Below are 26,611 nucleotides of genomic sequence, written 5' to 3'. Positions count from 1 at the left end.
CTTTACATACATTATTTTATTTAATCTTCACTTCAATCCTAGCCAGTGGGTATTATTTAAAAGGTGTGAAATAATCATAAAGAATTTAAAACCAGCCCTGGCCATTTGGGTCGGCAGTAAAACGTTGCCCGGGTGTGTGGAAGTCTCTGGTTGGATTCCCGACCAGGGCACACAGGAGAAGCGCCCATCTGCTTCTCCACCCTTCCCCCTCTCCTTCCTCTCTGTCTCTCTCTTCCCCTCCCACAGCCAAGGCTCCACTGGAGCAAAGTTGGCCCAGGCACCGAGGATGGCTTCATGGCCTCTGCCTCTGGCACTAGAATGGCTTCCATCGCAGCGAAGCAAGGCCCAGAGGGACAGAGCATTGCCCCCTACTGGGTATGCCAGTGGATTCCGGTCGGGCGCATGCGGGAGGCTGTCTGTCTGCCTCCCAGCACCCCCCCTTCTCATTTCGGAAAAATACAAATAAATAAATAAATAAAAGAATTTAAAACCATATTTTCTTACTCAGATGTGAGTTATAGCATACACATATACACATGCCACATGACATACACTTCTCAAAAATACATCACACACATAGACACTTTCACCTTGAACCCCATGAAGCCTCCACCAGGAAACTTCCTGAACTGGTCCAGGCCACATCAACTCTCCCATTCTTAAAGACCAATAGTACTCACTATTAGGCCTAGCCATGCCAGCCCTCATCCTATGTGGTGTTTTGTTCATTCATTCAAATAAATACCCAATAGCGCCTAAGAACCAGGACTGGGTATCAGGGAGGCAAGACAAAAAGTGTTGTTCTTGTTCTCCAGGAATTTTGAATCTGAAAGGAGATGCTGGCATACAAACCAAGACTTACAGTAGGCACAGGGAATATAAGCACTATCTTTGGCCCTGGCCAGTTGGCTCAGTGGTAGAGCGTCGGCCTGGCATGCAGGAGTCCTGGGTTCAATTCCCGGGCAGGGCACACAGGAGAAGCACCCATCTGCTTCTCCACCCCTCCCCCTCTCCTTCCTCTCTGTCTCTCTCTTCCCCTCCCGCAGCCGAGGCTCCATTGGAGCAAAGTTAGCCTGGGCTCTGAGGATGGCTCCATGGCCTCTGCCTCAGGTGCTAGAATGGCCCTGGTTGCAACAGAGCAACGCCCCAGATGGGCAGAGCATCGCCCCCTGGTGGGCATGCCGGGTGGATCCCGGTCAGGCGCATGCGGGAGTCTGTCTGACTGCCTCCCCATTTCCAACTTCAGAAAAAAATACAAAAAAAAACAAAAACAAAAAAGCACTATCTTTAACACAGATAAAGGTATAAGATGAACAGGAAACACTTGGTAAAGAAAGGAGAGTTGAGAAAAGAGGGAACAGGTGAATACGTTTGGAAAACTTCAAGTAGTGCCATCAGCTGTGAAGAAGAGTTTTTAACAAGGACAGGCAGGAAATGAAGCCAGAGAGGTGGACAGGGCCCAACTGACAAAAGGCCTAATGTGCTGAGAGATTCAAAGTCTGTCCTGAAAATCTTTCAGGAGTCACTGAAGGCTTTTACACAGAGATGTGACAAGATCTAATCTGCATTTTAGAAAGACTGATTCAGCAGCACAGATAATAGAGGGGTCAGGGTGAACATGGAGGAACACTGAAAAGACTTTCCAAAATCCTGGGAAGAAATGAGCTTAAATTCTTTTTTTTTTTTTTTTTGTGGCAGAGACAGAGAGAGACAGAGAGAGCCAGAGAGAGGGACAGACATACAGGAAGGGAGAGAGATGAGAAACATCAATTCTTCGTTGTGGTTCCTTAGTTGTTCATTGATTGACTTCTCATGTGCCTTGACAGGGGTGGGGGCTACAGCAAACCGAGTAACCCCTTGCTCAAGCCAGCGACCTTGGGCTCAAGCTGGTGAGCTTTGCTCAAAGCCGATGAGCTTGCGCTCAAGCTGGCGACCTCGGGGTCTCAAACCTGGGTCCTCCATGTGCCAGTCCAACGCTCTATCCACTGCACTACCACCTGGTCAGGCGAAATGAGCTTAAATTCTTAGTGCAGTTATAAGAGAGATGGTATTTAATTAAGGGATATTAAAGAAAAGTGAGGGAGAGAACAGTGCTATTTACAATAGGAAAACATAAAAGCAAAAGTTTAGATTGGATAGAGGGAGATAATGATACCTTTTGACTTTTGGAATTTGAGGTGTCTCTGGGATACCCATGCAGTATAATATCTAATAGGCTCACACATTATATATTTTCATTAATTATTAAAGCTTGCAAGACATCTGGGCTGGTCATACAAGTCTGAGGGTCATCAGTTTATGGGTACCAATTAAAACCATGAATATGGATGAAGTCATCCAGAGAAAGTGTGGATCAGAAGATCTGTGGGCTCAGGACAGAACTCTGGGAAGCTTTAACTCCTAGAAGTTGAAGGCTTGGGTTTGTGAACGTTCTCCTGGCAAGAGTATGGTGTAAAGCCAGTAACCACAGCCACCATCACAGCCGCCTGGCCAACACAGGTTCAAGTTTGCTTCAGACAGACAGTAATGAAACAATGGAGCCAAGAACTGATGGGCCATTAGCTTTAATCCTAGCTTGCACCTGGCGGGCGAGAAACACACAGTGGGAAAACACTTCCCTTTCCATTCAGGGCTCCCAAAGCCACTGACTTATCCAAGTATTCCTAGAATCAAAGGTTTCTACCTCACCAGCCTTACTCACCTCTGTTTCCCATCTCCTTCTCTCTGCACAAACTGGCTTCTCCTTCAGCACTCTGCCATCTTGGCTGCTTCTCCTCTGCAATGATAATTGCAGGAACCAAGAGAGTGAGTGAGCCCCGCCCCCCCTTATTTTATAGTATAGAAATTAAAGCCTATAAGACAGTATACAAACAAGGAAGTCTCTAATACAAAGCCACTTATCTGAGGCATAAATGGGATTCCTCATAAGAGTGCACCACCCCACATCATGCAACAGTCAAGGGTGTGGGGAAAAGCTTAGTGTTTAGAAGATTTTAGTATTAAAAGGGTGGGAAAGGCTGGTTTAGTCTTAAAACTAAGCCTTAGGCTATAAGGACCTTGCCTGCTTACAGCCTGTCCCCCACACCCAATGCAAACTATAAGTGAGCAAACATATACATCATATTTGCAAACTTATTTGACCCACATAGGAAGTGAAAGGGGGTGAGAAAATGGCCCAGAAAATCACTAACTTTTAGGGGACCATAAGAGAGGGGCAAGAGAAGCCAGGACAGGGTGTCAAGCTGAAGGAAGACAGTAGAGGCAAATGGCTGCAGGGGTCATAGAAGATAAGGACAGGAAACTCCATTCATTAGATTTGGCAAAAGAGGTGGCCAGTGCAGCCAGAGTGAGGTCAGTGGAGTGCTGAGGGCGTGGTATTCGGCTGTTGGAGAAACTTCAACTGAATTGCTGTTGAAATTGCTGACAGGAACAACAACATTCACAGCTTTCACGCGCTTTAGCCGCGCATGCGCCCTCGTACTCACCGGAGGGCTAACAGAAACTTGCATTTCCGGACCCCCGCGCACGCGCTTTCTGAGCCCACCTACTCCGCTCCAGCCCCTCCTCAGGCCTACAGAGGGCGCTGCGCCTCGGAAAGCCGGGGCCGGGCGCCGCTCTAGCCAGCGCCTGGGCTCGGTGGCGGGAGCTGCGGCTCCGCGTTTCCCACGCCGCCTCCCAGTGCAGGTGGGTCCGCTCGCGGGGAGCGGGAGTGCCTGGTAGCTGTAGGGCGGGCGGGCGGGCAGCCCTATCCTCCAGACCCGCAGTGGTCCCCATTGCCTAAGTGCCCAGGCTCGGGTTCGGCTGTGGAGGATCGGACTGCGGGCAGGGCCGCACGGATGTAAGTCCCAGGGCGGTGGGCACCTCCTCCTGGGCATGCAGCGGGGATCCAGAACTCCTTTACATCTCAGCTGGGTAGGGGTGTCCTCTTACCAGGCTCGCTGAGGCTTCCGGGGTAAAACTGGGGGGGTGGGGCTAACGGGGGCGGGGCTACCATGATGGACACTTCTTTCCCCAGGTTTCACAGGCCGACCCTGGACCCCTCCCCTGTCTTGAACCCGAGGGGACACCATGGTGAGAACCCTGAGCCCAGCCCCTCACCTCAGTACGCCCAAGCCCTTGCCCCTAGTGACCTTGCGTCTCTGTTTCCCGGTGTAAACCTGGGGCTCCTCAGTGGGTGTTCGGTGGGTCTGCCCCTGCAAGGCAGCCTGCTCCCTTCCAACCCGCGCATCCCTGTAGCACGGGCGCCTGAAGGTGAAGACTTCGGAAGAGCAGGCGGAGGCCAAAAGGCTAGAGCGTGAACAGAAGCTGCAGCTATACCAGTCAGCCACCCAGACTGTCTTCCAGAAGGTGGGGCGCTCAGAGGTAGCCCCCTCAGTGTATAGCACAGAGGCCAAGAGCTAGGCCTTGCAGTCAGACTCCTTGGATCCATATCTGGATTTTATCACTTACTACTGTATAACCTTGAGCAAGTTACTGAATCTCTTTGGGGCTCAAGTTTGTAAAACAGGGCTGATAATTGCACTTACTGTATAAAGCTGTTGTGAAAACTAAATAAGAGAATACATCTAAACCCATGAAATGCTTTACATATTACCTAGTGTATGACGTGGGACTTATAGAATGTTGGATAGTTCTGTTTGTTATTTAGCCCTGAAGTGGAAGAATGATATGATCTCTGACCCTGCTACCTGTCTTCTCAGCGCCAGGCTGGTGAGCTAGATGAATCAGTGCTCGAATTGACAAGCCAAATCCTGGGAGCCAATCCTGACTTTGCCACCCTCTGGAACTGTCGACGAGAGGTTCTCCAGCAGCTGGAAGCCCAGAAGTGTGTAGGGGTTCAGGGCCCCAGGGAGATGACCCTAGCCCTACCCCTGCCCTGCCTAGGTCCAAGGGTAGTAGAGGAATGGGGTAGCCAGAGATATAGGCAGAGGGCAGTGGAGAATTGAGTACAGAAAATCGGGGGTGAGGCCTGACCTGTGGTGGCGCAGTGGATAAAGTGTCGACCTGGAAATGCTGAGGTCGCCGGTTTGAAACCCTGGGCTTGCCTGGTCAAGGCACATATGGGAGTTGATGCTTCCAGCTCCTCCCCCCTTCTCTCTCTCTCTCTCTCTCTCTCTCTCTCTCTCTCTCCTCTCTAAAAATGAATAAATAAAAAAAAATTTTTTTTTAAAAAAAAAGAAAAGACAATCAGGGGTGAGCTAAAGTTGGGTGTTGGAGGGCCCTGACCCCCATTCCTTGACGGGTGCAGGTCTGCCGAGGAGTGGGCCACTCTGGTGAAGGCAGAACTGAGCTTCCTGGAGAGCTGCCTGAGGGTAAACCCAAAGTCCTATGGTACCTGGCACCACCGCTGCTGGCTGCTGGGCCGCCTGCCAGAGCCCAACTGGGCCCGGGAGCTGGAGTTGTGTGCCCGCTTCCTTGAGGTTGATGAACGGAACTGTACGTGCCTGCACATTCTGTCCCCAAATCCCTCACCTGCACCACATCCTGGTACTGGGGCCTCAGTAAGGCCCAGAGTAGGGAGGGATGACTGGGATGGGCCCACTGAGCTGATTGCCAAGTGAGGATGAAGCCAAATTCCATGGGATGCATAAAGGTCTTTCTTGGGGCCTTTGAGGGAACTCCAGGGGTACCAGCCAGAGAGTTACCCTTGCACTGCTTCTGAGATGTGCTGTCACCCCTCCCCCCAGTTCATTGCTGGGACTACCGGCGTTTTGTGGCTGCACAGGCAGCTGTGCCCCCTGCAGAGGAACTTGCCTTCACTGACAGCCTCATTGTTCGAAACTTCTCCAACTACTCTTCCTGGCATTATCGCTCCTGCCTCTTGCCCCAGCTGCATCCCCAGCCTGACTCTGGACCACAGGGGCGCCTCCCTGAGGATGTGCTGCTCAAAGGTAAGCAGGGCCAGGGATGCTGGAGAAGACTGCCACACTGCCCTTCCAGCCTAGCCCTATTCCTGAGGCTACGTTTGGGTTTATTGAGCAGCTACTTCACACCTGATTCTGGGGGTGCATAACATTCAGCCCTGACTGAAGGGAGCGCAAGTGTCCAGTGGGAAAATAAAACTGATATATGCAGCCACTGTATAAAGCCAACACATAGTGAAACTGAGAACTAGAGGTACTCCAAGGAGAGTGTGGGATGTTGGGGCAGCCAGGATCCCACCAGGCTCCTAACCACAGCCCTGTGCCTCATTGACCCCTGCAGAGCTAGAGCTGGTGCAGAACGCCTTCTTCACAGACCCCAATGATCAGAGTGCCTGGTTCTATCACCGCTGGCTCCTGGGACGAGGTGAGCAGTCGGGGAGGAGGCTGGGTGTTTAGGGCTTGGAAGGAATGAAAGAGGATTTAAGGAGACCCGAGGCTATGTCTCCACCCCAGCTGACCCCCAGGATGCTCTGCACTGCCTGCATGTGAGCCGGGATGAGGCCTGTCTGACTGTCTCCTTCTCTCGGCCCCTCCTGGTGAGTCCTACAACTTTTGCCGGAGAATATTGTGGATCGTGGGCTTCGTGCTGTTGGGGCTAATGAGGTCTCTCTTTCTTTGTCCCTGTGCTAGGTGGACCCTAGGACAGAGACCTTGCTGCTCATGGTTAATGAGTCACCCCTGGCTGTTGAGTGGAGGACTCCAGATGGCAGGAACCGGCCCAGCCATGTCTGGGTATCCCAGGATTGGTGGGGCATGGTAGGGGCTAGGGCAAGGCTGGGGTGGGACAGTCAGAAAAGTGGTATGGTTGGGCATTTCCTTGACCCAGTGCTCCCAGCTCTGTGACCTGCCCACTGCCTCCCTCAACGACCAGTTGCCCCAACATACATTTCGTGTCATTTGGACAGCAGCCGATGTCCAGAAGGAGTGTGTGCTCTTCAAAGGTGATACAACCTGCAACAGCTCTCTACCCCCTCTTCCTCTCATGGGTGTCTCTTCCAACTACCTACTCTTTCTTTCAGGTCACCAAGAAGGCTGGTGCCGGGACTCGGCCACGGATGAGCAGCTCTTCAGGTGATATCAGGGAAGCATACCTACAGGAGTATGCTTCTGGGCATCTGGCAACTGTGATGGGAGACAGGGGCTTGGGCAGATGACCCGAGCCTGGATAGGGGGATGTCCAGTACCCAGGGCTATGAGCATCATCCCTCCCACTCTACCTCCAGGTATGAATTATCAGTGGAGAAGTCCACAGTGCTACAGTCCGAGCTTAAATCCTGTAAGGAGCTTCAGGAGCTGGAGCCTGAGAATAAATGTGAGGCCCTACTCCCTGAGATCTGGCTCCACTCAGGAGGCCCCTTTCTGTGTGTGATGGGGGGACAGGGAGCAGGAAGGGTCTCAAGAGTATGGCAGCAGAGGAGGGTCCAGGAGAGACCATCCTTTTCCCATCTTCTCAGGGTGCCTGCTCACCATCATCCTCCTGATGCGGGCGCTGGACCCCCTCCTGTATGAGAAGGAGACACTGCAGTACTTCCAGACCCTCAAGGCAAGCCGAGCCTGGGGGAACAGAGAAGGGGGAGGCCCAGTGGGCACGAGGAAGGCAGCTGACACAAATCCCTGGCTGGCCCCATCCCCGCCAGGCTGTGGACCCAACGCGGGCAGCATACCTGGATGACCTGCGCAGCAAGTTCTTGCTGGAGAACAGCGTGCTCAAGATGGAATATGCGGAGGTGCGCGTGCTGTGCCTGAGTCACAAGGTATGGACTGCGTGTGCCTTCCCTGGACCCTCATCCTGCTGGCCCATGCTTCTTCCTCATGGCCTGGCCAGCTTTCTGTTCATTCAGCTGACACCCTGTCTGTCCAGCCGCACCATGCCCCTGGCTTTGCCTTCAGTTTCAGGTGCCTTTCTGGACATTTCTTCTCTGCTCACTGGAAAAGGCAAACACCTAAAGCCTGAATAGTTCCAGGAGAATCCTGACAAACTTTCCAGACTCTGTTTTTTCTCTATTTGTAGTCTCTTCTCAACCAATCTTCCCCACACATCAGCTTTATCCCACCACTGCAGCCACCTCTGCTCCCACCAAGCCGACACCGCAGACTCGCCAGACACACTCCTGCCAGTGTCTGTGCCCCCCGCCACTCTCCTCTGTCCCCAGCACCTGCTCCCACACTGTCCACTCTACTGGCCGCCTCACCCAAAGCACTCACATTGGCTTGTAGCTTGTACTGTGGTGGGTCATAAGGTTAGCATCCCACCTGGCCCATCCTCTCCTGAGTTGGGGTCTCCTAGGGCCTGTGTGGGCCACGGAGAGCAAGTGCCTAATTAATGACGGCTGCGGCCCCTCCCCACTGGGTACAGGTATCTCGTTTCTTCTCTTCAGGATCTGACGGTGCTCTGCCATCTGGAGCAGCTGCTCTTGGTCACTCACCTTGACCTGTCGCACAATCGGCTCCGAGCCCTGCCCCCTGCTCTGGCTGCCCTGCGCTGCCTTGAGGTAGAGCATTCACTCCTGTCACTGTCCTGGGTGGTCCTTTTCCCCTTTCTGTACCTCAGAAGCCTGCCCACCCTACAAAGAGATGCCCAGGCCCTCCCAGGTCTTCCCAGCCCCTGCAGATGGCCCTGCCTTTCCCCTTCCATCACCTAGCCTGACCCCAGGACCCCTTCCGTGCCCTGTAAGCTGATCAGCCTGGACACCCCAGCTGCTTGTACCAGTCTCAGGCTGACACCTGTTTACCTGCCTTGTCTTCTCTACCTTCCTTGCTCCTCAGGTGCTGCAGGCCAGCAATAACACCATAGAGTCCCTGGACGGTGTCACTAACCTGCCGCGGCTACAGGAGCTCTTACTATGCAACAACCGTATCCTTCCTTCTGGCTGCCTTTAGACAGTGGGTAGGGTGAGGTGCCGCACTGGGAAAGGACAGACAGCAAGCAGGGCGGGTGCCTTCCTGAAGGGGTTTGGGGAAGGAGATCTGGCAGTCTCAGCTAAGGAGACAAGATAGCCTGGGGCTGTGTGTGGCTGTCCTTGGCTTGTACTGGTGGAGTTCTGCAGAGGGCGAGTGACTTCCTCAAGCCGGAGTTCACAAATGGGCAGCCCGCAGATGTTATTGGGTACCAGGTAGTATTTTAAAAGTCAGGAAGTTTCATATTTAAAAAATTCCGAAATCTGATTCCTCTTAAAGATGGGAAGTTAAAGCAGCCTTTGGCCTGCATTTCTACTCGGCAGTGTTTGGTCACTGCTGAGCCATGGTGCCTCTAGCCAGCACTAGCCTTCTTCTTGACCATAATCGCCACCACTCATAGTCCACACCCAGCCTTCCCCTGTGCTTCCTGCCTGGCCCCTGTCAGCAGGTGTGTTTAGTCCCTGCCCAGATCCTTGCTCCCACTAGGGAAGTGTGCAAGATGCCCGTCAACCAGGCTGCCAGGCAGCAGTCCCCACTCTTAAAGGAAGAAGGGATGGGTACACAGGAGTGGACAAGAGCTGCAGGAACGCGCCAGCCTTTCCTTGACCCTCCGGCCTAAGGTCTCCAGCAGCCTGCAGCACTTCAGCCTGTTGCCTCCTGCCCCAAGCTGGTTCTCCTCCACCTGCAGGGCAACCCCCTGTGCCAAACAGTAGGCACCCTGGAGCACCTTACTGAGCTGCTGCCGTCAGTTAGCAGTATCCTCATCTAAGAGACCCTGCCCTCGTCCTTGCCCTCTAACTTATTGGGACCGAATAAAGAATGGGAGGCCCTCTCTGACTGCTGAGCTGCTGCTGCCACCTCCACTGCCACCACCATTCTTGCCACCTTTCTGGAAAAGAAAGAGAGCGTGCTGACTCCCTGTATATGTTAGCCTCAGTCTGGCTCTTCCCTGTCATGGAGAATCAAAGCCTCAGTGTTTGGGCAGAATCAGAGTGAGGGCTGGATTTGAGTTTACCTTCTGGTTGAGATTGGAGCTGGGTCTAGGTTCCAGGCTGAAATCAGGTTTGGGGGTAGATTCTGGTTGGGGCTGGGCTATAGAGCAGCAGTAAGTCTCCAACTGGAAGAGCTCATAAAATTATTTCCCATGACCCCCACCCATGTCAGCGCCCTCTGTCCAGAAGCCCTGGCTCTCAGTTACCATAGCTGAGAAGGCTGTTTCCAGGAGGAGTGGGTCATGGACCCTTGCTCCACCCTCTTCAACATCAGTCCCCATGAATAGCATTCTTCAGTTGAAGAGCCCTTGAAAATACTTGATCCCATTTGATCTTCATAAATTCTCAGAGTTGAGGTGATTAGGCCCATTGTACTGATGAAGTAACTGCTGTTCAGACACACCCAGGGTTGCTGAGCTCAAGTGCTGGAGCCAAAGCTGTCTGTACCCCTTGCTCTGGGATTCCAGACTCATGTTCTTGCTTCTGTGTGGCTATGGAATGGTTGAGCAGGGTCTGGTTGGGACTGGAGCCAGGTTTCCACCTCCATGGTGACTTCCAACGCACACACCCGTGTACATGTGTTCCCTCGCGCATTTATGCTCACACACACACACACACACACACACCCTTTGTCCTGGAAATGGGAGTGGCTCAGGGGTTAGGGCACTGAGTCAAACTTAGCTGGGTGGGGAAAGAAAGATTGAAACAAGAGGGAGAGAGTATGACAAGGCATTTTCCTGGTCCCCTGGGAATCTACCCAGGCACAGGTCTGCTCACACACATCCAGATTCTCAGGGTACCACCTCTCCATATTTATAATGATGCACAAACAGCCCCTCAACAAAGTCCTTTGGCTGACCTGCCTCACATCTTCCTGAGATTTTGATTTCCACTGGTGAGCTGTCCGAAAACATAGGAGGTGGAGGCAGACCCTCTGCAGAGCTATGCTTGGAGATGACTGGGAGAGGTCAACGTGAGTGTGGAGAACTCTCTGCCTCTGTCCCCACTCCCTGAGTCACCTCCCTGCCTGATGTATCATCAAACTTAGCCTCTCCTTAATCAGCTTCCTATGTCTCCTTTCCAACCCTGTTTTCACTGCCTTCTGTTCAGTGGCCAGTGGGCAGAGCTGGGATACCCGTGGGATAGAGGGAAGATGCCCTAAGAATGGGGCCCCAAACTTCCTGCAGAACTCCCAAGAAAGCCTCCCTGAAATGCCTGGCCTCCTGTTTACCTTGGTGTTCTCTCCGTGGCAGCATCCTCGTGTTTCCCTATGCCAGGGTGGAGTTGGGATGCACACGGAGCAGGTGCCTGGAGCCGGTTGGTCAGGATTTCCAGGAAGAATTCCAGGTTGAACAACCCAGTATTCTGGCTGACCAGACACTCCTGAAAGTGTGTGTGTGTGCGTGGGGGGGGGGTGCTCTGCAGCCTGGGACGGAGACCTCAGTTCTAACCACGCCTCAGCTTCCCCCAAACCCCACGGCTGGGGGGAGAAAACAGGGATTGCTTCTACTCTGACCACTCCCCTACCCCAAACTTGGAGGTATATGGAAAGTTGTGGGCTGTTCACTCTTACCAGGGACTGTGGAGCAGCTGGAGGATGGGGAGGGATGCATGGAGGGAGGAGGGGTCAGAGGATCTGGTAGAGCCGGCAGGTCATGGGTTGGCTGGTGGAGCCTGTCTGAGGGCCAGATTGCTGATGTCACCAGTCTGCACCTTGGGATTCAGGGACCTCCCTAGGCAGGATTAGGACCAGGACCAGGCCAGTTTCACAGGGCTGAGCCTGCCCTGGGCTGCGTGCGAGCCCATCTGCAGGGGCCTGTGAGACCACAGGCAGGCAGTCTGAGTTTGGCAACAGAGGTGAAGGAGCTCCCTGTCCCCTTGCCTTCAGGATAGGGGCTCCTTAAGCACACAGTCTGGCAGGAATCTTTAATAAAAAAAATAATAATGTTAAAAATATAAAACATTCTCATGTATTAAAATCCATTCATTTCCTACCGCTCATGTTCCTGGTTGCGGGTGGCTGGAGCCAATCACAGCTGTCCCCTGGGACACCTACCTATGGTGACAGCCTCTGGGAGCCAGGCCTCTTGCCCTGAAGGTGATGGAGCAACCAAGCTTAACTTTTTTGGCAGCTGCCCCGCCCCCCCCCCGCCCCCCCTTCATAAACCACTTAACCCGCCCGCCCCACACCTTCCATTTGTGCTGCGGCGTCCGGCCCATCAGGTCCTGTGCCATCAGGCCTGACCTGTTCCACCCGGAGCGCGACTCTGCACGACTCCGCACTGCCCTGGCCAGCACCGCCGCAGGTAAAGGGCCTGACGGGCTCTGAGGTCCTGAGCCCCACGAAACAGTCTAAAGCCGCATGTCCAGACCCGGCCCCAGCAGGGTGGGGTGCGGGCCAGCCCGAGCCTGCGGGCCCAGGAAGCTGCCTCTGTGCCGCGTCCTGCTGCGGTGGGAGCGTGGGCTCCAGAATGGGCAGCAGCCCCTCCCCATGCTCTGTGCCGGGTTTGACCCGACATGGGGATTGCCAAGGACCCCAAGTCCCATATGTCCCTTGCCTGTCTTTTGCAAGGAGCCTTGGGTGGGGAATCTCTGCTAAGAAGTGGGTCCTAAAAGTGGTCGGCTCATCGACCTCCATCTGACTGAGGAGCAGGCAGGTGTAGGAAGCAAGACGGATGGAGTGGTCTTTGCAGCTGGGTCTTGAAGCTGTGAAAAGTGTCCATGCATTTTCTGGGATGGGTCCTTGAGCAGGCGTCTTCCCGGGCATCTGCTTTGGTGGATGTCAGTCTGGGGGTGAGAAGGGAGGACTCTCCTCTGCAGGGTGGGAGGTCTCTCTGGGTAAGTCTGAAAGGAGTGCTCAGGGAGTCTTCTGGATCAAGATAAGAGCATCTCCATCATCTGGCTGGGACCAAATCAGCTCTCTGAAGGGAGGGTTTCTGGCAGGGCTGGTTGGGTTGGCTGGGGTGTCCTGGGTAAAGAAAGTCTGGTAGAGTGACCAGAGCCTCCCTGCCTCTTCCACACAGACATGATGGATGGTCTTCGTTCAGACATGGGCCGCTGGGGCGGGAACCCCTGGCAGCCTCCCTCCACACCCTCCCCGGAGCCAGAGCCGGAGCCGGACAGACGGTCGCACAGAGGGAGCCGTTCCTTCTGGGCTCGCTGCTGTGCCTGCTGCTCCTGCAGGAGTGGGGCAGATGATGACTGGGGGGCTGAGCCCCACAGTGTCCGAGGGTCCAGCTCTGGGCGCAGAAGACCTGACTCCCGGGGCTCAGACTCCCGCAGGCCTAACTCACGGGGCAGTGGTGTGAACGCAGCTGGAGATGGCGCCATCCGAGGTGAGGCTGGCCTGTCTACCTTAGCTGAAGCCAAAAGGCCTTACTGGAGACTCATCCTAGCGGGTCTGGAGGCCTGCGAGGCTAACAGTAGGGACCTGGGCTCCCCACGGGGTATTCACTGACCAGAGCCGCTGCTTTGCAGAGGGCATGCTGGTGGTGACCGGTGTGGATCTACTGAGTTCACGCTCGGACCAGAACCGCCGAGCGCACCACACAGATGAGTTCGAGTATGATGAGCTGATTCTGCGCCGTGGGCAGCCTTTCCACATGGTCCTCTTCCTGTCTCGGCCCTACGAGTCCTCTGATCGTGTCACCCTGGAACTGCACATTGGTCAGTGGGGCCTGTAGTGGGAAGGATGAAAACTCGGGCAGGGGGGATGTCTAGCAGGCCTCCCAGCCCTGGTCAGAGGGAAGTCTTCGGGCTCCTCCCTCATTCACTCCTCAACCTCTGCCGGATAGGCAGGGGCAAGTGTGTGTCCCTAGGGGTGTATCTCAAGGAGAATCTTGCTGTCCCCATTTTCCTAAGCTCACCCCTTCAAACCTCCAGGGACATCTGTCTCAGTATTCTTTCTCCTCGGGGGCTTGCTTCAGTGTTGCTGCGTCTGTGTCTTTCTTTCTGGGTTTCCTCTCCTTCTCCAGAGTGTGGCTGGATCTCTCTTCTCTCTCTGTCCAGCTCTGTCTCTGTTTCCTGTGTCCCCATGGCTCAGGGCAGGTGCCTCCCTCGCCGCGTTGCTTGGTGGCCGTCGACTGTGCAGGCTGGTGATTACCCTGCTGCCGGGGGCGGGCGACTCCTCATACCCTCTGATTAGGACCCGGCCTTACCGAGCCTGCCTCTCATTTCCCAGGTACCCCTCCACCTCCACCAGGGATGCGCTGGGCTCTGGAACCAGCAACCCAGGGAGCAGGCATTGTTGGCCTTCGGGGTCTGGATTGCCCTTTCGCATGAGGGGGACCATCTGGACCCAGCCAGGGCAGCTTTGCTTTTCTAGTTGCTGTTCCAGGAGCTGGGACAGTCACTCAGGCAGAGGGTGATGGTGGCCTGGTCTCTCCTGCCCACTTTTGAGTTCAGTGTCAGGGGAACAGGTTTGGGACGTTGGACTGGGTCTCTGCCCTGGCATGTGGGCAAGCACCGGGCGGGGACAGAGCTGCTCTCAGACTGTAAGGCGATGGCCCAACTCAGGGACACACGCACACTGGCTCATACACGTTCTGGGTGGGGCTGGGGGAAGTCTAAGGCTCCATCCCCCCTACCTCAGGGAGGCCTCATGAGCTAATTGCTGCTTTCCCCACTCCAGGAAACAACCCCGAGGTGGGCAAGGGCACCCACGTGATCATCCCAGTGGGCAAGGGGGGCAGTGGAGGCTGGAAGGCCCAGGTGACCAAGGCCAGTGGGCAGAACCTGAACCTGCGGGTCCACACCTCCCCCAACGCCATCATCGGCAAGTTCCAGTTCACAGTCCGCACGCACTCAGAGGCCGGTGAATTCCTGCTGCCCTTCGAACCCCACAATGAGATCTACATCCTCTTCAATCCCTGGTGCCCAGGTGAGCCTGCTGGAGTCAGGAGCGGGGAGTAGACAGGAGAGGAGGCGGGCAGGTCTCCTGTCCTAGCAGCCAGCTAAGTGCCTCGGTGCCTGGCCCTAGGAGAAGCCCAGCTCCCACTGTCCAGGTGAGGGCATCCAGGCCCTATGTTGAAAGATGACCACCTCAAGGCCACACAACTTCACCTCCCCTGGTGAAGGGCCCTGGTTACAGCTGCTCTCCTCCCACCATCTCTGACGTGCTCCCTCCATCCTTCCTGGGAGCAGTGCACTCAGGTTGGATATGTCCCTGTCCTTCCCTGGGGACACGAATCCTGAAGAATTGGCCCAGAGGCAGGTGGGGCCCAGGGGGAGGGCTGGAGGGAACCAGGCATGTGTATTTTTGGGGAACACAGAGGACACCGTGTACGTGGACCATGAGGATTGGCGGCAGGAGTATGTACTTAATGAGTCTGGGAGAATTTACTACGGGACCGAAGCACAGATTGGCGAGCGGACCTGGAACTATGGGCAGGTACAGCTGGCCAGGGCCACATGCACTCGGGGAAGCCAGAGGCGGGTGGGGTGGGGTGGGGGAGAAGATCTGGCCTAGGGGTCAAGCTTGGTCACGGTGGGCTGCAGCCACCTCTGCCCTCCTTCCAGTTTGACCACGGGGTGCTGGATGCCTGCCTGTACATCCTGGACCGGCGGGGCATGCCGTATGGAGGCCGTGGGGATGCAGTCAGTGTCTCCCGGGTCATCTCTGCCATGGTGAGCATCCCCCTGGCTCTGAGCCCTATTATGTGTCTGCCTGATGCCTCCCTGGCCTCCACTCCTGGCCTTTCTGATTCTTCCAAGACCCCAGCCCTGACCTGCCCTTTCAAAGGGTATTGTGAAAGGGGTCTCACTCCTCTTCTCTCCCTTGCCTGCCCCCCCCACCTTTCCTGGCTCCTGTCCCAGCTCTTATGGAATGTAAGGCCAAACCCAATACTTGGCACACCCAGGGTTCACATTCCTGTGTCAGACCAGGAGTGGGGGTGAGGGGCAGGTGGCTCTGGGAGGCGTGGGTGAGGCTCAGCTAACTCCTGAGGCATTTAGGGGTGAGAGCTGGTTGCAGGGCTTTGCGACTCCTCCCCTCCCATCCTGTCCTGCGCAGGTGAACTCCTTGGATGACAATGGGGTCCTGATTGGGAACTGGTCTGGCGATTACTCCCGAGGCACAAATCCATCAGCGTGGGTGGGCAGTGTGGAGATTCTACTCAGCTACCTACACACCGGTTATTCTGTCCCCTATGGCCAGTGCTGGGTCTTCGCCGGTGTGACCACCACAGGTAGTGGGGGGACTGGGAGACAGGAGTGGCCTGGGCCCTACAAGGAGGAGGGAAGGAAGCAGGCTCCACCTTCATGAGCCAGGCACAGCTGTGGCGACAGTGCAAGGGCAGGTGGGGGTGGATGGTAGGCTGGCCTTAATTATCATTAATTAATGTTAACTACCAGAGAGAAGCCTAGGGGAGGGGAGGGAGAGCAGACAGGCAGGACAAGGCCAGCAAATGGCCTGGCTTCTCTTAACCCCCATCACACCCTGACCCCAAGGTCTCCTGACCCTAGTGACCCCTGACTCAGCTTGGCAACCCCAGTTTCCCTTCTCCTCCTGCTATTCCTCACCTGATGCCTCACCTGCCTCCCCCCACACTGCCTGGCTCTCGGCCCTGAGCCCCCAACCCTGGGTCCTCTGCAGTTTTGCGTTGCTTGGGCCTGGCCGCTCGTACTGTCACCAACTTCAACTCAGCACATGACACAGACACGTCCCTCACTATGGACATCTACTTTGATGAAAACATGAAGCCTCTCGAGCATCTGAACCATGATTCTGTTTGGTGAGTCTGGGGCCGGGGCTGGATTGCTCGTCCCTGCCAAGAACAGTGACCTGAGACCTAGATACTGAGGGGGCGCCGGGACACCCCGGATGGGCTGCTCAGACTCTGCACTCCCTCCGTGTCTGTCCAGGAACTTCCACGTGTGGAACGACTGCTGGATGAAGAGGCCGGATCTGCCCTCAGGCTTTGATGGGTGGCAGGTTGTGGATGCTACACCCCAGGAGACCAGCAGTGGTGAGGCGGGGCACTTCCTGGTTCCTGTACCCCATTTTGACTTCTCCACCCCCAACCTGGGTAACAAACTCCAGTGTTAGCACTGGTCTGGGCCGTAGAGCCAGGCCCTTTAACCCCGTGGTTCTTGAAACAGGTGTATCAGCCAGTTTTTCATTTCGTTTTATCTTTCTGCATAGCTATATGCCTAAATTTTATTTATTTATAATGGTTAGTGTACTCAGATGAGTCAAAAGTCAAAAGATTCAAGAGCATTGAGTGACGAGTTTTTCTCCCCCAGCCAATCCACTACGCTCATGTACTTTTTTACTTACATATTCTGGAGATGATTCATTGAAAGACCCTTTTATTTATGTAGTTTTAAAATTTTTTAAAGTGATTATTACAAGTAATATATGCTTGAAAGGAAAAAAAAGTATAGACGTGAACAACATAAAATGTAAATATTTTATATTCTCTCCCAAGAGGTTTTTGTTTTGGTTTGTTTTGTTTTAGGTGGATGTCTAGGTCCCACCACAGACCTGACATATCAGACATGTTAGGGATAAATTCTAGGAATCTATCTATTTGAAAGTCCCCCTGGTGACGCAGAAGATCAGCTGGGTTTGGGACCCACTCCAAGCCCTTATGGGACACGTGGGAAATGGTGGCCCAAAGAGATGGAGTGACTTTCTCGGGGACACAGAACATTAGGTCAGAAGCAAAGCAAATCCAGTCCTCGACTCCCTCCCTTCTTGACATACATTCTCACTCTCACCGAGTTCTCTCCATCTGTTCCACTGCTCACTATGAGTAATATGTGCAGTATAGAAAAAAATCAGGGTTCAGATAGGGGCAAAGAAGAAAGCAACCTACTAGTCTCTTTCCCACAATACACATTCACAAACATTAGACCTGCCATATGCTCTCTTCTCAAATTGGTCCCTCCCCTTTCCACCTTAGCACTGCAACCCAGGCAGCCAGCCTGCGCCCCTCAGGCCGCCTTTCTTCTGCCTCTCCTCTCATCACCCTGGGTCAGAGAGCCTGCACCTAGCCTACATTTCTCCTCTGGTCTCTAACCAGACCCCTCCGTCTCAATCATCTCTATGAACAGTGCCCCTGAGTTGTGCAACCCAGAGATGCCTGTGATCTGGAAAAGCCTGGCCCAGGGACACTGGGAGAACTGAGTCTGGTCCCCACTCTGGGAAGTGGTGGGGTAGGCGCCAGGCAGGGGCTCTGCGGCCAGCCAGACTCAGGTTTGATTCCAGCTTGATTACTCCTTAGATGTGTCAATCTGGGCAAGTTCCTTGCACTTTGGGCTTTGGTGCTCTTGTTTTCCATATGAGGATAATATGACAAACCATATAGGGTGGTTGGGAGGATCAAATGAGAAATCATATATTAGAGACTAGCAACATGCCTGGACCATAGTAATATTAGCTCCTTCCACTCTATTGTATCCAGCTATCGTGTGAGATCTTGGCATCTACCGTGCCTCTCTGAGTCTCAAGTTTCGCCATCTATTAAAGAAGATTGTAGTGCTAGGAGTTTTCTAAGATTCTTTGCTATTTGTGACCCTCACTTACTGTTCCGTGCCCTCTCCTGCCCAACCTTCTCCCTGTCAGCCCAACTCCTCTAAAAGAGCCTCCTGAGAATGATGATGATTCTATTTCCTACCAGTTCCCTTCCCACCTCCCCACAGAGAGAACACAGTAAGCTGCAGAACTGAGGGGTTGTTCTGGATCTTTCTGAAATGGTGGCGATGGTGTCATTGATCTCCCAGTCAGTGAGCAGAGTTACCACGGGATCTGGATTTGTCTTGATGTAGAGGGTCCTGACCTCTGAGGATCACAGACAGCCAACATCCAACTTCAGCCAATGAAAAAAGAGTGTGTCAACGCTTTGGTTAACAGGCAGCTTGTCCCCAGGCTTGCCCTGCCCCTGCTCCCACTGACTGAGGCCAAGTGGAACTTCACTCTTCTGTCTGCCCTTCCTGGATTGGACTGGGTAGCTGCTAAGCCCAAGGCAGTGGGCACTAGGCCTGCATGGATGGGCTTCTCTCAGATCTAAGGGTCCCCCTTGGTCTCCTTGGCTCTCTCACTTCATCCTGCCCTGACTCCCCTAGGCATCTTCTGCTGTGGGCCCTGCTCCGTGCAGTCCATCAAGAATGGCCTGGTCTACATGAAGTATGATACACCCTTCATTTTTGCCGAGGTGAGGACTCTTCCACGTGCTCTCTTGAGCAGTCTAGAGGGCCAAAGCACTGGCATAGTCCTGAGTTCTCTGGTCCTGACTTCACCGCTGACGGACCAGCTGTGTGTCCTTGGGCAAGTCATTCTAAGAGACTTAGTTTACTCAATTGTAAAAGGTAATAATAATGGCTGTCGTGCTTCCTGCACTCAGGATCAAAAGAAGTAATGGGTATGAAATAGCTTTACAAGTCATAAAGTCTGCAAACCAGCATAAAGGATACTGTTATTAATGCCAAAGTGCTTTGCAAGGAGTCTCCCAGACCAGCCTCACTGTTCTCTCGCCTCATCTGGCTCAGTTTGGAGAGTATCTCTGTTTGGCTCTGCCAGGAGCCTCCCAGCCTTTAGGCCTAACCATCCCTGCTGTTTCAAAGATCAAGAAGAGAAAGTAGCTGGGGTCAGGTCCAACCTTGGACCCTGTGGCTCACTCACCTCTTGGCTCACACCCCCTTACCCTCTCCCAATAGGTGAACAGTGACAAGGTTTACTGGCAGCGACAGGATGATGGAAGCTTCAAGATAGTGTACGTGGAGGAGAAGGCCATTGGCACACTCATTATCACAAAGGCCATTGGTTCCAACATGCGGGACGATATCACTCACATCTATAAACACCCAGAAGGTACCATCCCCCCAACCCAGCCAGCTCAGGCCCATGCCAAATATTTCTGCTCTTCACCCACTCAGAGGAGCAGTTCCCTTACCCTTGACCCTCAACCCCCAGGCTCAGAAGCAGAGCGGAAGGCAGTGGAGACAGCAACCTCTTATGGCAGCAAACCCAATGTGTATGCCACCCGGGACTCAGCTGAGGATGTGGCGCTACAGGTGGATGCCCAGGACGCAGTGATGGGGCAGGACCTGACAGTCTGCGTGGTGTTGACCAATCGCGGCAGCAGCCGCCGCACTGTGAAGCTGCACCTCTACCTCTCAGTCACCTTCTACACCGGTGTCACCGGGTCTGTCTTCAAGGAGAGCAAGAAGGAAGTGGTTCTGGCTCCAGGGGCCTGTAAGTGCTCCTTCCCCAGCCCTGCCCCCTGGATGGCTGGGTACCAGGGCTGCGGACATGGAGATTCTGGGAGGCCATGTCTGGGGAAGCAGGCCTCCGTGACACCATGTCTCTTCTCCCCAGCGGACCGCGTGACCATGCCCGTGGCCTACAAGGAATACCAGCCTCACCTTGTGGACCAGGGAGCCATGCTGCTCAACGTCTCAGGCCATGTGAAGGAGAACGGGCAGGTGCTGGCCAAGCAGCACACCTTCCGTCTGCGCACCCCTGACCTCTCCCTCACGGTGAGGGCAGCTGGCTAGAGCGCAGGGCTGAGGGACATTGGAGGCGAAGGGGACAGGGCACTAGGTCAGGAACAGGCTGGTCTGATCAGCAGTTCCAAGAGGAAAGGTCAGAAATTGGCTCTAGGCTCTCAGACCTGTTTTCTCTTCTGTAAAACGAGATCTCAGCTCCCCGATTCTGTGGTGACTTTGGGTGAGGAGTGGCTTCGAGTTTCCTCTCTGGCTTATGCAGAGCCTCCACTCAGGAGCAGAAATGTGGAACTCAGAGAGGTTTTGATACCTCTCTGGTGCAGTGTATGACCCTCTGTATTTGGCCAGGGTCTCTGATGTGGGGATGGGCCTCTTTTTCTCTCAGTTGTTGGGAGCAGCTGTAGTTGGCCAGGAATGCGGAGTACAGATTGTTTTCAAGAACCCCCTGCCTGTCCGCCTCACCAATGTTGTCTTCCGGCTCGAGGGCTCCGGGTTACAGAGACCCAAGATCCTCAACGTTGGGTGAGTCTGGCATCTCCTTGCCACCTCCTGGGCTGCCCTGGGCCCCACATTGCTTCCTCTCTCAGTCAAGATGGCTAGACTGGTTAGGATGGTTAGGTTCCTACCGTCTACCGGGGTCCAACAAAGCAGCTTGGAGCCAGCCAGCAATACCTCCTGACTCAGTTCAGTCCAAACATCATTTAAGGAGACCTGCTGCGTGTGTGTGTGTGGCGCTGTGCTGTGTCCCCGCACCCTGCCTTATCATCTCATTAGGGAGCTAACACTCCACACAGGAATCATTAGCCCAGTGCTCAGGAGGTGACCAAGCGCTTTCAGGCATATTTTCTCACTTGGGAGGACCATAAAAACCCTTTAAAGCACATTAGAGACCATCCGATAATTAAAAGCAAAGCTTTGGAATCAAGTCCCTCCTTCATCACACTGGCTATGTGCCCTTGTGCAAGTGACTTATCTCCTCTGAGCCTCATTTTTTCTCACCTGTGAAATGGGGCTCACAGTAGTACTTGGTTCTGAGAGTCATTGTGAGAATTAAGTGCAAGCATTCAGCATAGTGCTTGGCACAAACTTAGTGCTCTGTTGAGAGTTGTTATTTTGAGTATTTCCACCATCACCCCCACTTTACAGCTGGGGAACTTAATGGCCATGTCTTACAGGGTCTCACAGCTCATAAGGGCCAGACTACTCCTCCCGCTTGGCGCACACTGTGTACAGATGCTCAAGCCTGTTGCTTGGTTGTACCAGGAGGGCTGAGCAGCAGTTCCAGAGGAGGGGTCCCTGCACCTCGGGCCCGGACCGGGCCACCTGGGTCTGATCTGGGACCAGGCGAGTCTGTGTGAGGGCCTCCCTCAGTGTTTGGGTTCCTGGGCCTGCGCTGTCACCTCTGATGCAGACCCACACAAGCTGCCCGTCTCTCCTCAGGAGCAGCACAGAGGGAAAGCAGGGAAGGCCAAGGCTGACATTTAGGATTAGTGTTCTGGGGACAGGGGCATGTGTTTTCTTCTTTAGACAAAGAGAGTCTGGGGGAAAGTGATGGCCCGGGTGGAGAGGCTGGGTTGCGGGAAAAGCGGAGGGTCCCTGTTCATCCTGCCCAGTAAGTACCACCACCGCACACACACACAGTCACAACAGGCTCTGCCTGGTGGGGGCCTCCACTTTTGCCAACAGGTCAAAGCTGAAAGGTTGTTTTCCTGATCTTTGCCCCGGCTGACCCCTGGATGATGTCATCTGTCACAAAGGAGTGCTTTCCCTTTGCCTCCCTGCGAGAGTCTGAGTCTCTGGCAGCTTAGAAAGTGGAAAGGAGACTCCCAAATAGCTCCCCCTGCAGGTGTCTCTCTCCTGCAAAGGATGGAGGGAGGTTCTCCTGTTCTTAAGGGGACACAGAGCTGGACTCCCCTCAGCAGCTCTGCCCGACCCGAGTCCTGCCCCAGCGTGGGAGTAAGGAGGGGACCACTGAACTGAGCGTGGAGGCCTGTCCCCTCCCTTCAGCTGCGGGCTCGTAGTAATCCCCCTTTTCACTTAAAGACCCCAATCTCCCCACCAGTACATGAGAGGGTTGGATGATGGTTTCTCAAGGCAGGTTCTCTTTGGACATCCTGTGGCTCCTCAGCTGCTGCCAGCCCAGGCCAGGGCCACCAGGACAATTGAAAGCCCAGGGGGAAGTCCCTGGGCGGTTGGTACAGATGTATTGGATTCCAAGCTGGGTGTTACTTTGCTCCCTTTTGCACATCAAAGGCTGTGGTATGGAACCCCATTAGAGCATAAGGTGTGCCACCTAGTGTGGTGACTAGCCATTTAATAAACATTCCAGAACCTACTCCTCCAGATGGCTGTTGTCACCACCAAACCAGTCACCAGGAGAGGCTGAGAGTCTGTTCCAAACCCTTCTCAGGAATTCCCCCCAGAGCCTGAACCATATTCTCTAGCGTGTCCCTAGGGTGGCCTTCCTGGGGATGCATTTGATATTGGGGATACAGCCTGAACTCATCTAGAGCGAAGACTAATTAATAAGGTGGGCAAACAAGGTAGGGAGCGATGCCTTTTCAAGCAGAGGTGAAGCTTTGCTGTAAAGGAGGGACAGGATATGCGTGTGTGCCCGGGTGCTCATTGTGTGTGTGTGACTTTCAGGGACTCTGGAGAAAAAGCCAAGAGAAGTTTTAAAAAATGTTCCAAGCACTGGCAACATGGTTGAACAAATACAGTATTGAAAGACAATGTCAATTTTGTTTTGGGGTGTTTTTATTTTCTAATAGTTTTTTAAATTTTTTATTGATTGATGTAGAGAAGGAAAGGGAGAGAGAGAAAAACATCAACTTGTTCCACTCATTCATGCATCCACTGGTTGATTATTATATGTGCCCTGACCAGTGATCCAATTTTGGCATATGTGGATGATGCTGTAACCAACTGAGCTACCCGGCCAGCAATGACAATGCTGATTTTGTATGTCTAAGTTCTAGTGACCTTGTCAGGGAGTTGGTTTCATTGGCTGCACTCGTGGTAACAGAAACATTCCAGCTTTAGCAGCTGATGCACTCAGCTTAAATTCACAAACAGGGGTTGGCAAAGGTCTCATCTGACACTAAGGCAGGGAGAGATCTTGGCATCCCATGCTGGAACCTGGAAAGCAGTTTCTCTTGGAAATACTGTTATGAATAAAGGCCAGGTTCTGAAATAGTACAGTTTGATTATAGTATAGGTCAGGTTGACTGTTCAAGCCTGGTCTGAATCTAAATGAGTTTAACTGTGTAACTGTGGAAAAGTGGGCAAAAGTTAAAAACACAAATTTGTAACCAGCCAGAGTATAGCCTACTTGAAAAATTATAGACTTAATTTCTAGTTATCTGTTATGATGGGAAGTCTAGCAATTAAGCCTATACCTTAACAGTTAGCCTTCATATATCTCCCTGCCTCCCCCTGCTCCCTCCTTCATGGAGCCTGGAGGCACCTTCAAAACCATCTGACCCCATCCCCTTATTTTATATTCACTTCCATTTTACAGAACAGAAAAGTGAAAATCAGAGAAGTTCAGTAACTTGTCCTAAACCACAGAGCTAACAGTCATAGAAAAGGAGCACAGGTGGTCCAGGGATGCCGCTTGCAAGCAGGCTCCAAGCTAAGTGTTTTGCCCCAAGAGCAGCTCATCCTCAAAGTTGAGGTGTTGGTTCATTCCCTTGGGGACTGAGGTGTCTGCACAGGGAATGGCTCCAGAGAGGGTCCCTGCGGCAGGTTTGCATTGAGTAGGGGGCCAAAGGTAAGGGAGGCAGAGGCAGGAAAGCATAGATGCAAACAGGCATGAGCGGGTGCAATCTATATAAATACAGTCATGTTCAGTGTGCAAAGTGCAAGTGCAGATTGCTGGAGGAGCTCAAGGAGAGGCCACATTCATTTTCCTATGGGCAGGAGGTGCGCAAAGGAGATGTGAGGTGGTGTGAGCCTGCACAGGCAGCCAGGGTAAAGCATGAAAAAGGAGGTGAGTTCACCGAAAAGAAGGAGCTCATCTTAGCTGGTGGGCAGGAGGAATGATGGGGGATGAGGAGGCTGTGCAGGCAGGCAGCCTGAGTCAGAATGAGCCTGTGTGTCGGGTTCAGGAGCTGCAGTCTCGTTCCATAAGCATCAAGGAAGCCAAGCCCTTAAAGGGTCCAGTTCCTGGGCCAGGAGCCATGGAACTGGAGTCAGTGGTTAGAGAATAGAATGGAAAAATAAGATTGGAGGCAAGCAGGCCGGTTAGAAGGCTGGTGAGACTATGATTCCCAGAGGTGTGGTCTGGCAATAGATTTTCAGAGACCCATGAAGAAAGGAGAAAATAAAGGCACTGAAGTAAGTGTGTGTGCGTGCGTGCGTGTGTGTGTCACATACATACAAACATGTATGTCAGTGTGAATGTGCTGACTGTCTATTCTTGGGAAGGATTTTTCTTTTTTTTTCTGAGAAAACATTTTAGCAATGTTTTAGAGTATTAAAATGTTCCTTCTTGCCTGACCAGGCGGTGGCGCAGTGGATAGAGCATCAGACTGGGATGCAAAGGACCCAGGTTCGAGACCCTGAGGTCGCCAGCTTAAGCGCGGGTTCATCTGGTTTGAGCAAAGCTCACCAGCTTGGACCAAGGCCCCTGGCTTGAGCAAGGGGTTACTCGGTCTGCTGAAGGCCTGCAGTCAAGGCACATATGAGAAAGCAATCAATGAACAACTAAGGTGTCACAACGAAAAACTAATGATTGATGCTTCTCATCTCTCTCCGTTCCTGTCTGTCTGTCCCTATCTATCCCTCTCTCTGACTCTCTCTCTGTCTCTGTAAAAAAAAAAAAAAAAAAGTTCCTTCTTTGAAAAATGATTGTTGTAGAAGATAATTTTCCTCCACTTCTTTTCTTGGCAATATTGAAAGTATTTGGCAATACAGCGTTGAGCCCCAAAGTCTCCACTTGAAGTTCACTTGGTCTTGGAAACCTCAAGTGGGGTGGGGGTGGTCTGACTAGGCAGCAGGTGGCAATGGAGATGAGGGGGAGGCGGCGCATCAGTTTTGTTCAGGTGTTTGTGGGAGAGGAAGGAGGAGTCCTGGATGACTGGGAGATTTCTAGCTTAGGCAGCTGTGTGGGTGACTGCTGATCTTGCAATGTAGAGGTGGCCCTGGGACTCAGGCTTTGTCCTGGTCCTTGGTGTGGGAATTCCAGCTGAGCCCAGAAATGCCTGAGGGGCTCCACCTTCTGCTCCTTCTTTCCGGGCTGCCTCATCAGTCCTTACTCCCCACTCCACCCCCAGTCACCCCAGGCCCTTGACCCTGTCTCTGCCCACAGGGACATTGGGGGCAACGAGACAGTGACTCTGCGCCAGACGTTCGTGCCTGTGCGACCCGGCCCCCGCCAGCTCATCGCCAGCTTGGACAGCCCACAGCTCTCCCAGGTGCACGGCGTCATCCAGGTGGACGTGGCCCCAGCCTCCGGGAGCAGGGGCATCTTCTCAGATGCTGGAGAAAACAGTCTCTCAGGAGAGACCATTCCTATGGCTTCTCGAGGTGGGGCTTAGTCCTGGGCCGGGAGCCATGGAACTGGAGTCAGATGAACAAGGACACTGCCTCAGGACAGGGGTCTACAGTGGAGCGGCTCCCCGGGGCTCCACTGGGAAGGGAACCTCTCTTCATTTGCACTGGGCAGCTCAGAAGCTAATAAACTGTTTTTTAATGAAGCTGCTGTTCTGTCTATCTGTCAGTCCATGCTGGGCCAAACAATGCGAACCTACTCTCTGTCTGAGGGATGCACATGGTATTTCTGGCACCCCTGGTTCTGAGAAGCATGACTGGCAGGTCCAATGATACAAGCTCAGGGGCTCCTGAGATCAGGCCTACTAAGCATCAGGACAGCCTCCAGTACTCATCTGCCCAGTCTCCCCCCCCCTAGGGTGCTTCTATTGACCAAAGCTCTTTTGAAGCCCCCTGGGTTGGGGTGGGACTGCCCCCTTCCATGGCGCCCACTGTGAGAGAAGGGCCTAAATCCCTGTTTGTGGGCACATGGTTGGGGTAGGAATAGGCTAGAGTCCTCTGAGCAGCAAAAGCCACTTTGCATTGTTGATTTTCAAATACCCTTATGTACAAATTTTTATAAAATATTCATTCAGAGTTGAAAATTAAAAGAATACTGAAAACTGTAAAGAAAATAGCAATAAAACTCAACCACTACCATGTACAGAAAAGAACTGTTAACATTGTAGTTCATATACTGCTTTTCACCCTAAGTAACCTGTGGTGAGCATTTTCTCCCAGAATTAAATATTGGTTGAAAACATCGCGTTTAAAGACTGGATGACAGTCTTCACTTCCAAGCCACCCTCCCGGTCCTCC

At 53.3% G+C, this 26,611-nt stretch overlaps 2 protein-coding genes and 1 long non-coding RNA gene across 3 annotated transcripts; 2 read left to right on the top strand and 1 right to left on the bottom strand.

Moving 5' to 3' along the window:
• Positions 1-2,192: 2,192 nt before the first annotated feature.
• Positions 2,193-3,593, bottom strand: LOC136376252 (uncharacterized). Its single transcript, XR_010746161.1, has 3 exons — positions 3,486-3,593; positions 2,702-2,776; positions 2,193-2,581 (listed from the first exon to the last, which is right to left on the bottom strand). It is a non-coding gene; the product is annotated as an uncharacterized lncRNA (long non-coding RNA).
• RABGGTA (Rab geranylgeranyltransferase subunit alpha) lies at positions 3,593-9,666 on the top strand. Its single transcript, XM_066342117.1, has 17 exons — positions 3,593-3,684; positions 4,016-4,071; positions 4,237-4,347; positions 4,701-4,825; positions 5,249-5,436; positions 5,688-5,891; positions 6,205-6,288; positions 6,378-6,460; positions 6,555-6,656; positions 6,760-6,865; positions 6,944-6,995; positions 7,148-7,236; positions 7,379-7,467; positions 7,562-7,678; positions 8,303-8,416; positions 8,691-8,778; positions 9,443-9,666. The coding sequence occupies exons 2-17, from the start codon at positions 4,069-4,071 to the stop codon at positions 9,589-9,591; spliced, it is 1,704 nt and encodes a 567-aa protein (XP_066198214.1). The 5' UTR covers positions 3,593-3,684; positions 4,016-4,068; the 3' UTR covers positions 9,592-9,666.
• Positions 9,667-11,984: 2,318 nt separating this feature from the next.
• TGM1 (transglutaminase 1) lies at positions 11,985-25,959 on the top strand. Its single transcript, XM_066342115.1, has 15 exons — positions 11,985-12,120; positions 12,838-13,149; positions 13,292-13,480; positions 14,445-14,693; positions 15,085-15,203; positions 15,332-15,439; positions 15,825-15,999; positions 16,407-16,545; positions 16,676-16,779; positions 18,881-18,969; positions 19,472-19,625; positions 19,728-20,009; positions 20,133-20,293; positions 20,646-20,782; positions 25,572-25,959. Exons 2-15 carry the CDS (start codon positions 12,840-12,842, stop codon positions 25,798-25,800), a joined length of 2,445 nt encoding a protein of 814 aa, XP_066198212.1. The 5' UTR covers positions 11,985-12,120; positions 12,838-12,839; the 3' UTR covers positions 25,801-25,959.
• Positions 25,960-26,611: the final 652 nt, after the last annotated feature.

This window comes from Saccopteryx leptura, chromosome 6 (assembly GCF_036850995.1).
Source record: "Saccopteryx leptura isolate mSacLep1 chromosome 6, mSacLep1_pri_phased_curated, whole genome shotgun sequence".
NCBI classification, from domain to species: Eukaryota; Metazoa; Chordata; class Mammalia; order Chiroptera; family Emballonuridae; genus Saccopteryx; species Saccopteryx leptura.
This window is presented reverse-complemented; position numbering and strand designations above follow the sequence as displayed.

What these genes read in the sequence shown, in the direction of transcription:
- RABGGTA (XM_066342117.1), top strand. An exon ending in CAGCAGCTGGAAGCCCAGAA is followed by an intron (nt 4,826 to 5,248) that starts GTGTGTAGGGGT and finishes TGACGGGTGCAG; the next exon opens with GTCTGCCGAGGAGTGGGCCA. An exon ending in GCTGGAGCCTGAGAATAAAT is followed by an intron (nt 7,237 to 7,378) that starts GTGAGGCCCTAC and finishes CCATCTTCTCAG; the next exon opens with GGTGCCTGCTCACCATCATC.
- TGM1 (XM_066342115.1), top strand. Translation starts at nt 12,840, where the DNA reads ATGATGGATGGTCTTCGTTCAGACATGGGCCGCTGGGGCGGGAACCCC. An exon ending in TGGAGATGGCGCCATCCGAG is followed by an intron (nt 13,150 to 13,291) that starts GTGAGGCTGGCC and finishes GCTGCTTTGCAG; the next exon opens with AGGGCATGCTGGTGGTGACC. An exon ending in CCCAAGATCCTCAACGTTGG is followed by an intron (nt 20,783 to 25,571) that starts GTGAGTCTGGCA and finishes CTCTGCCCACAG; the next exon opens with GGACATTGGGGGCAACGAGA.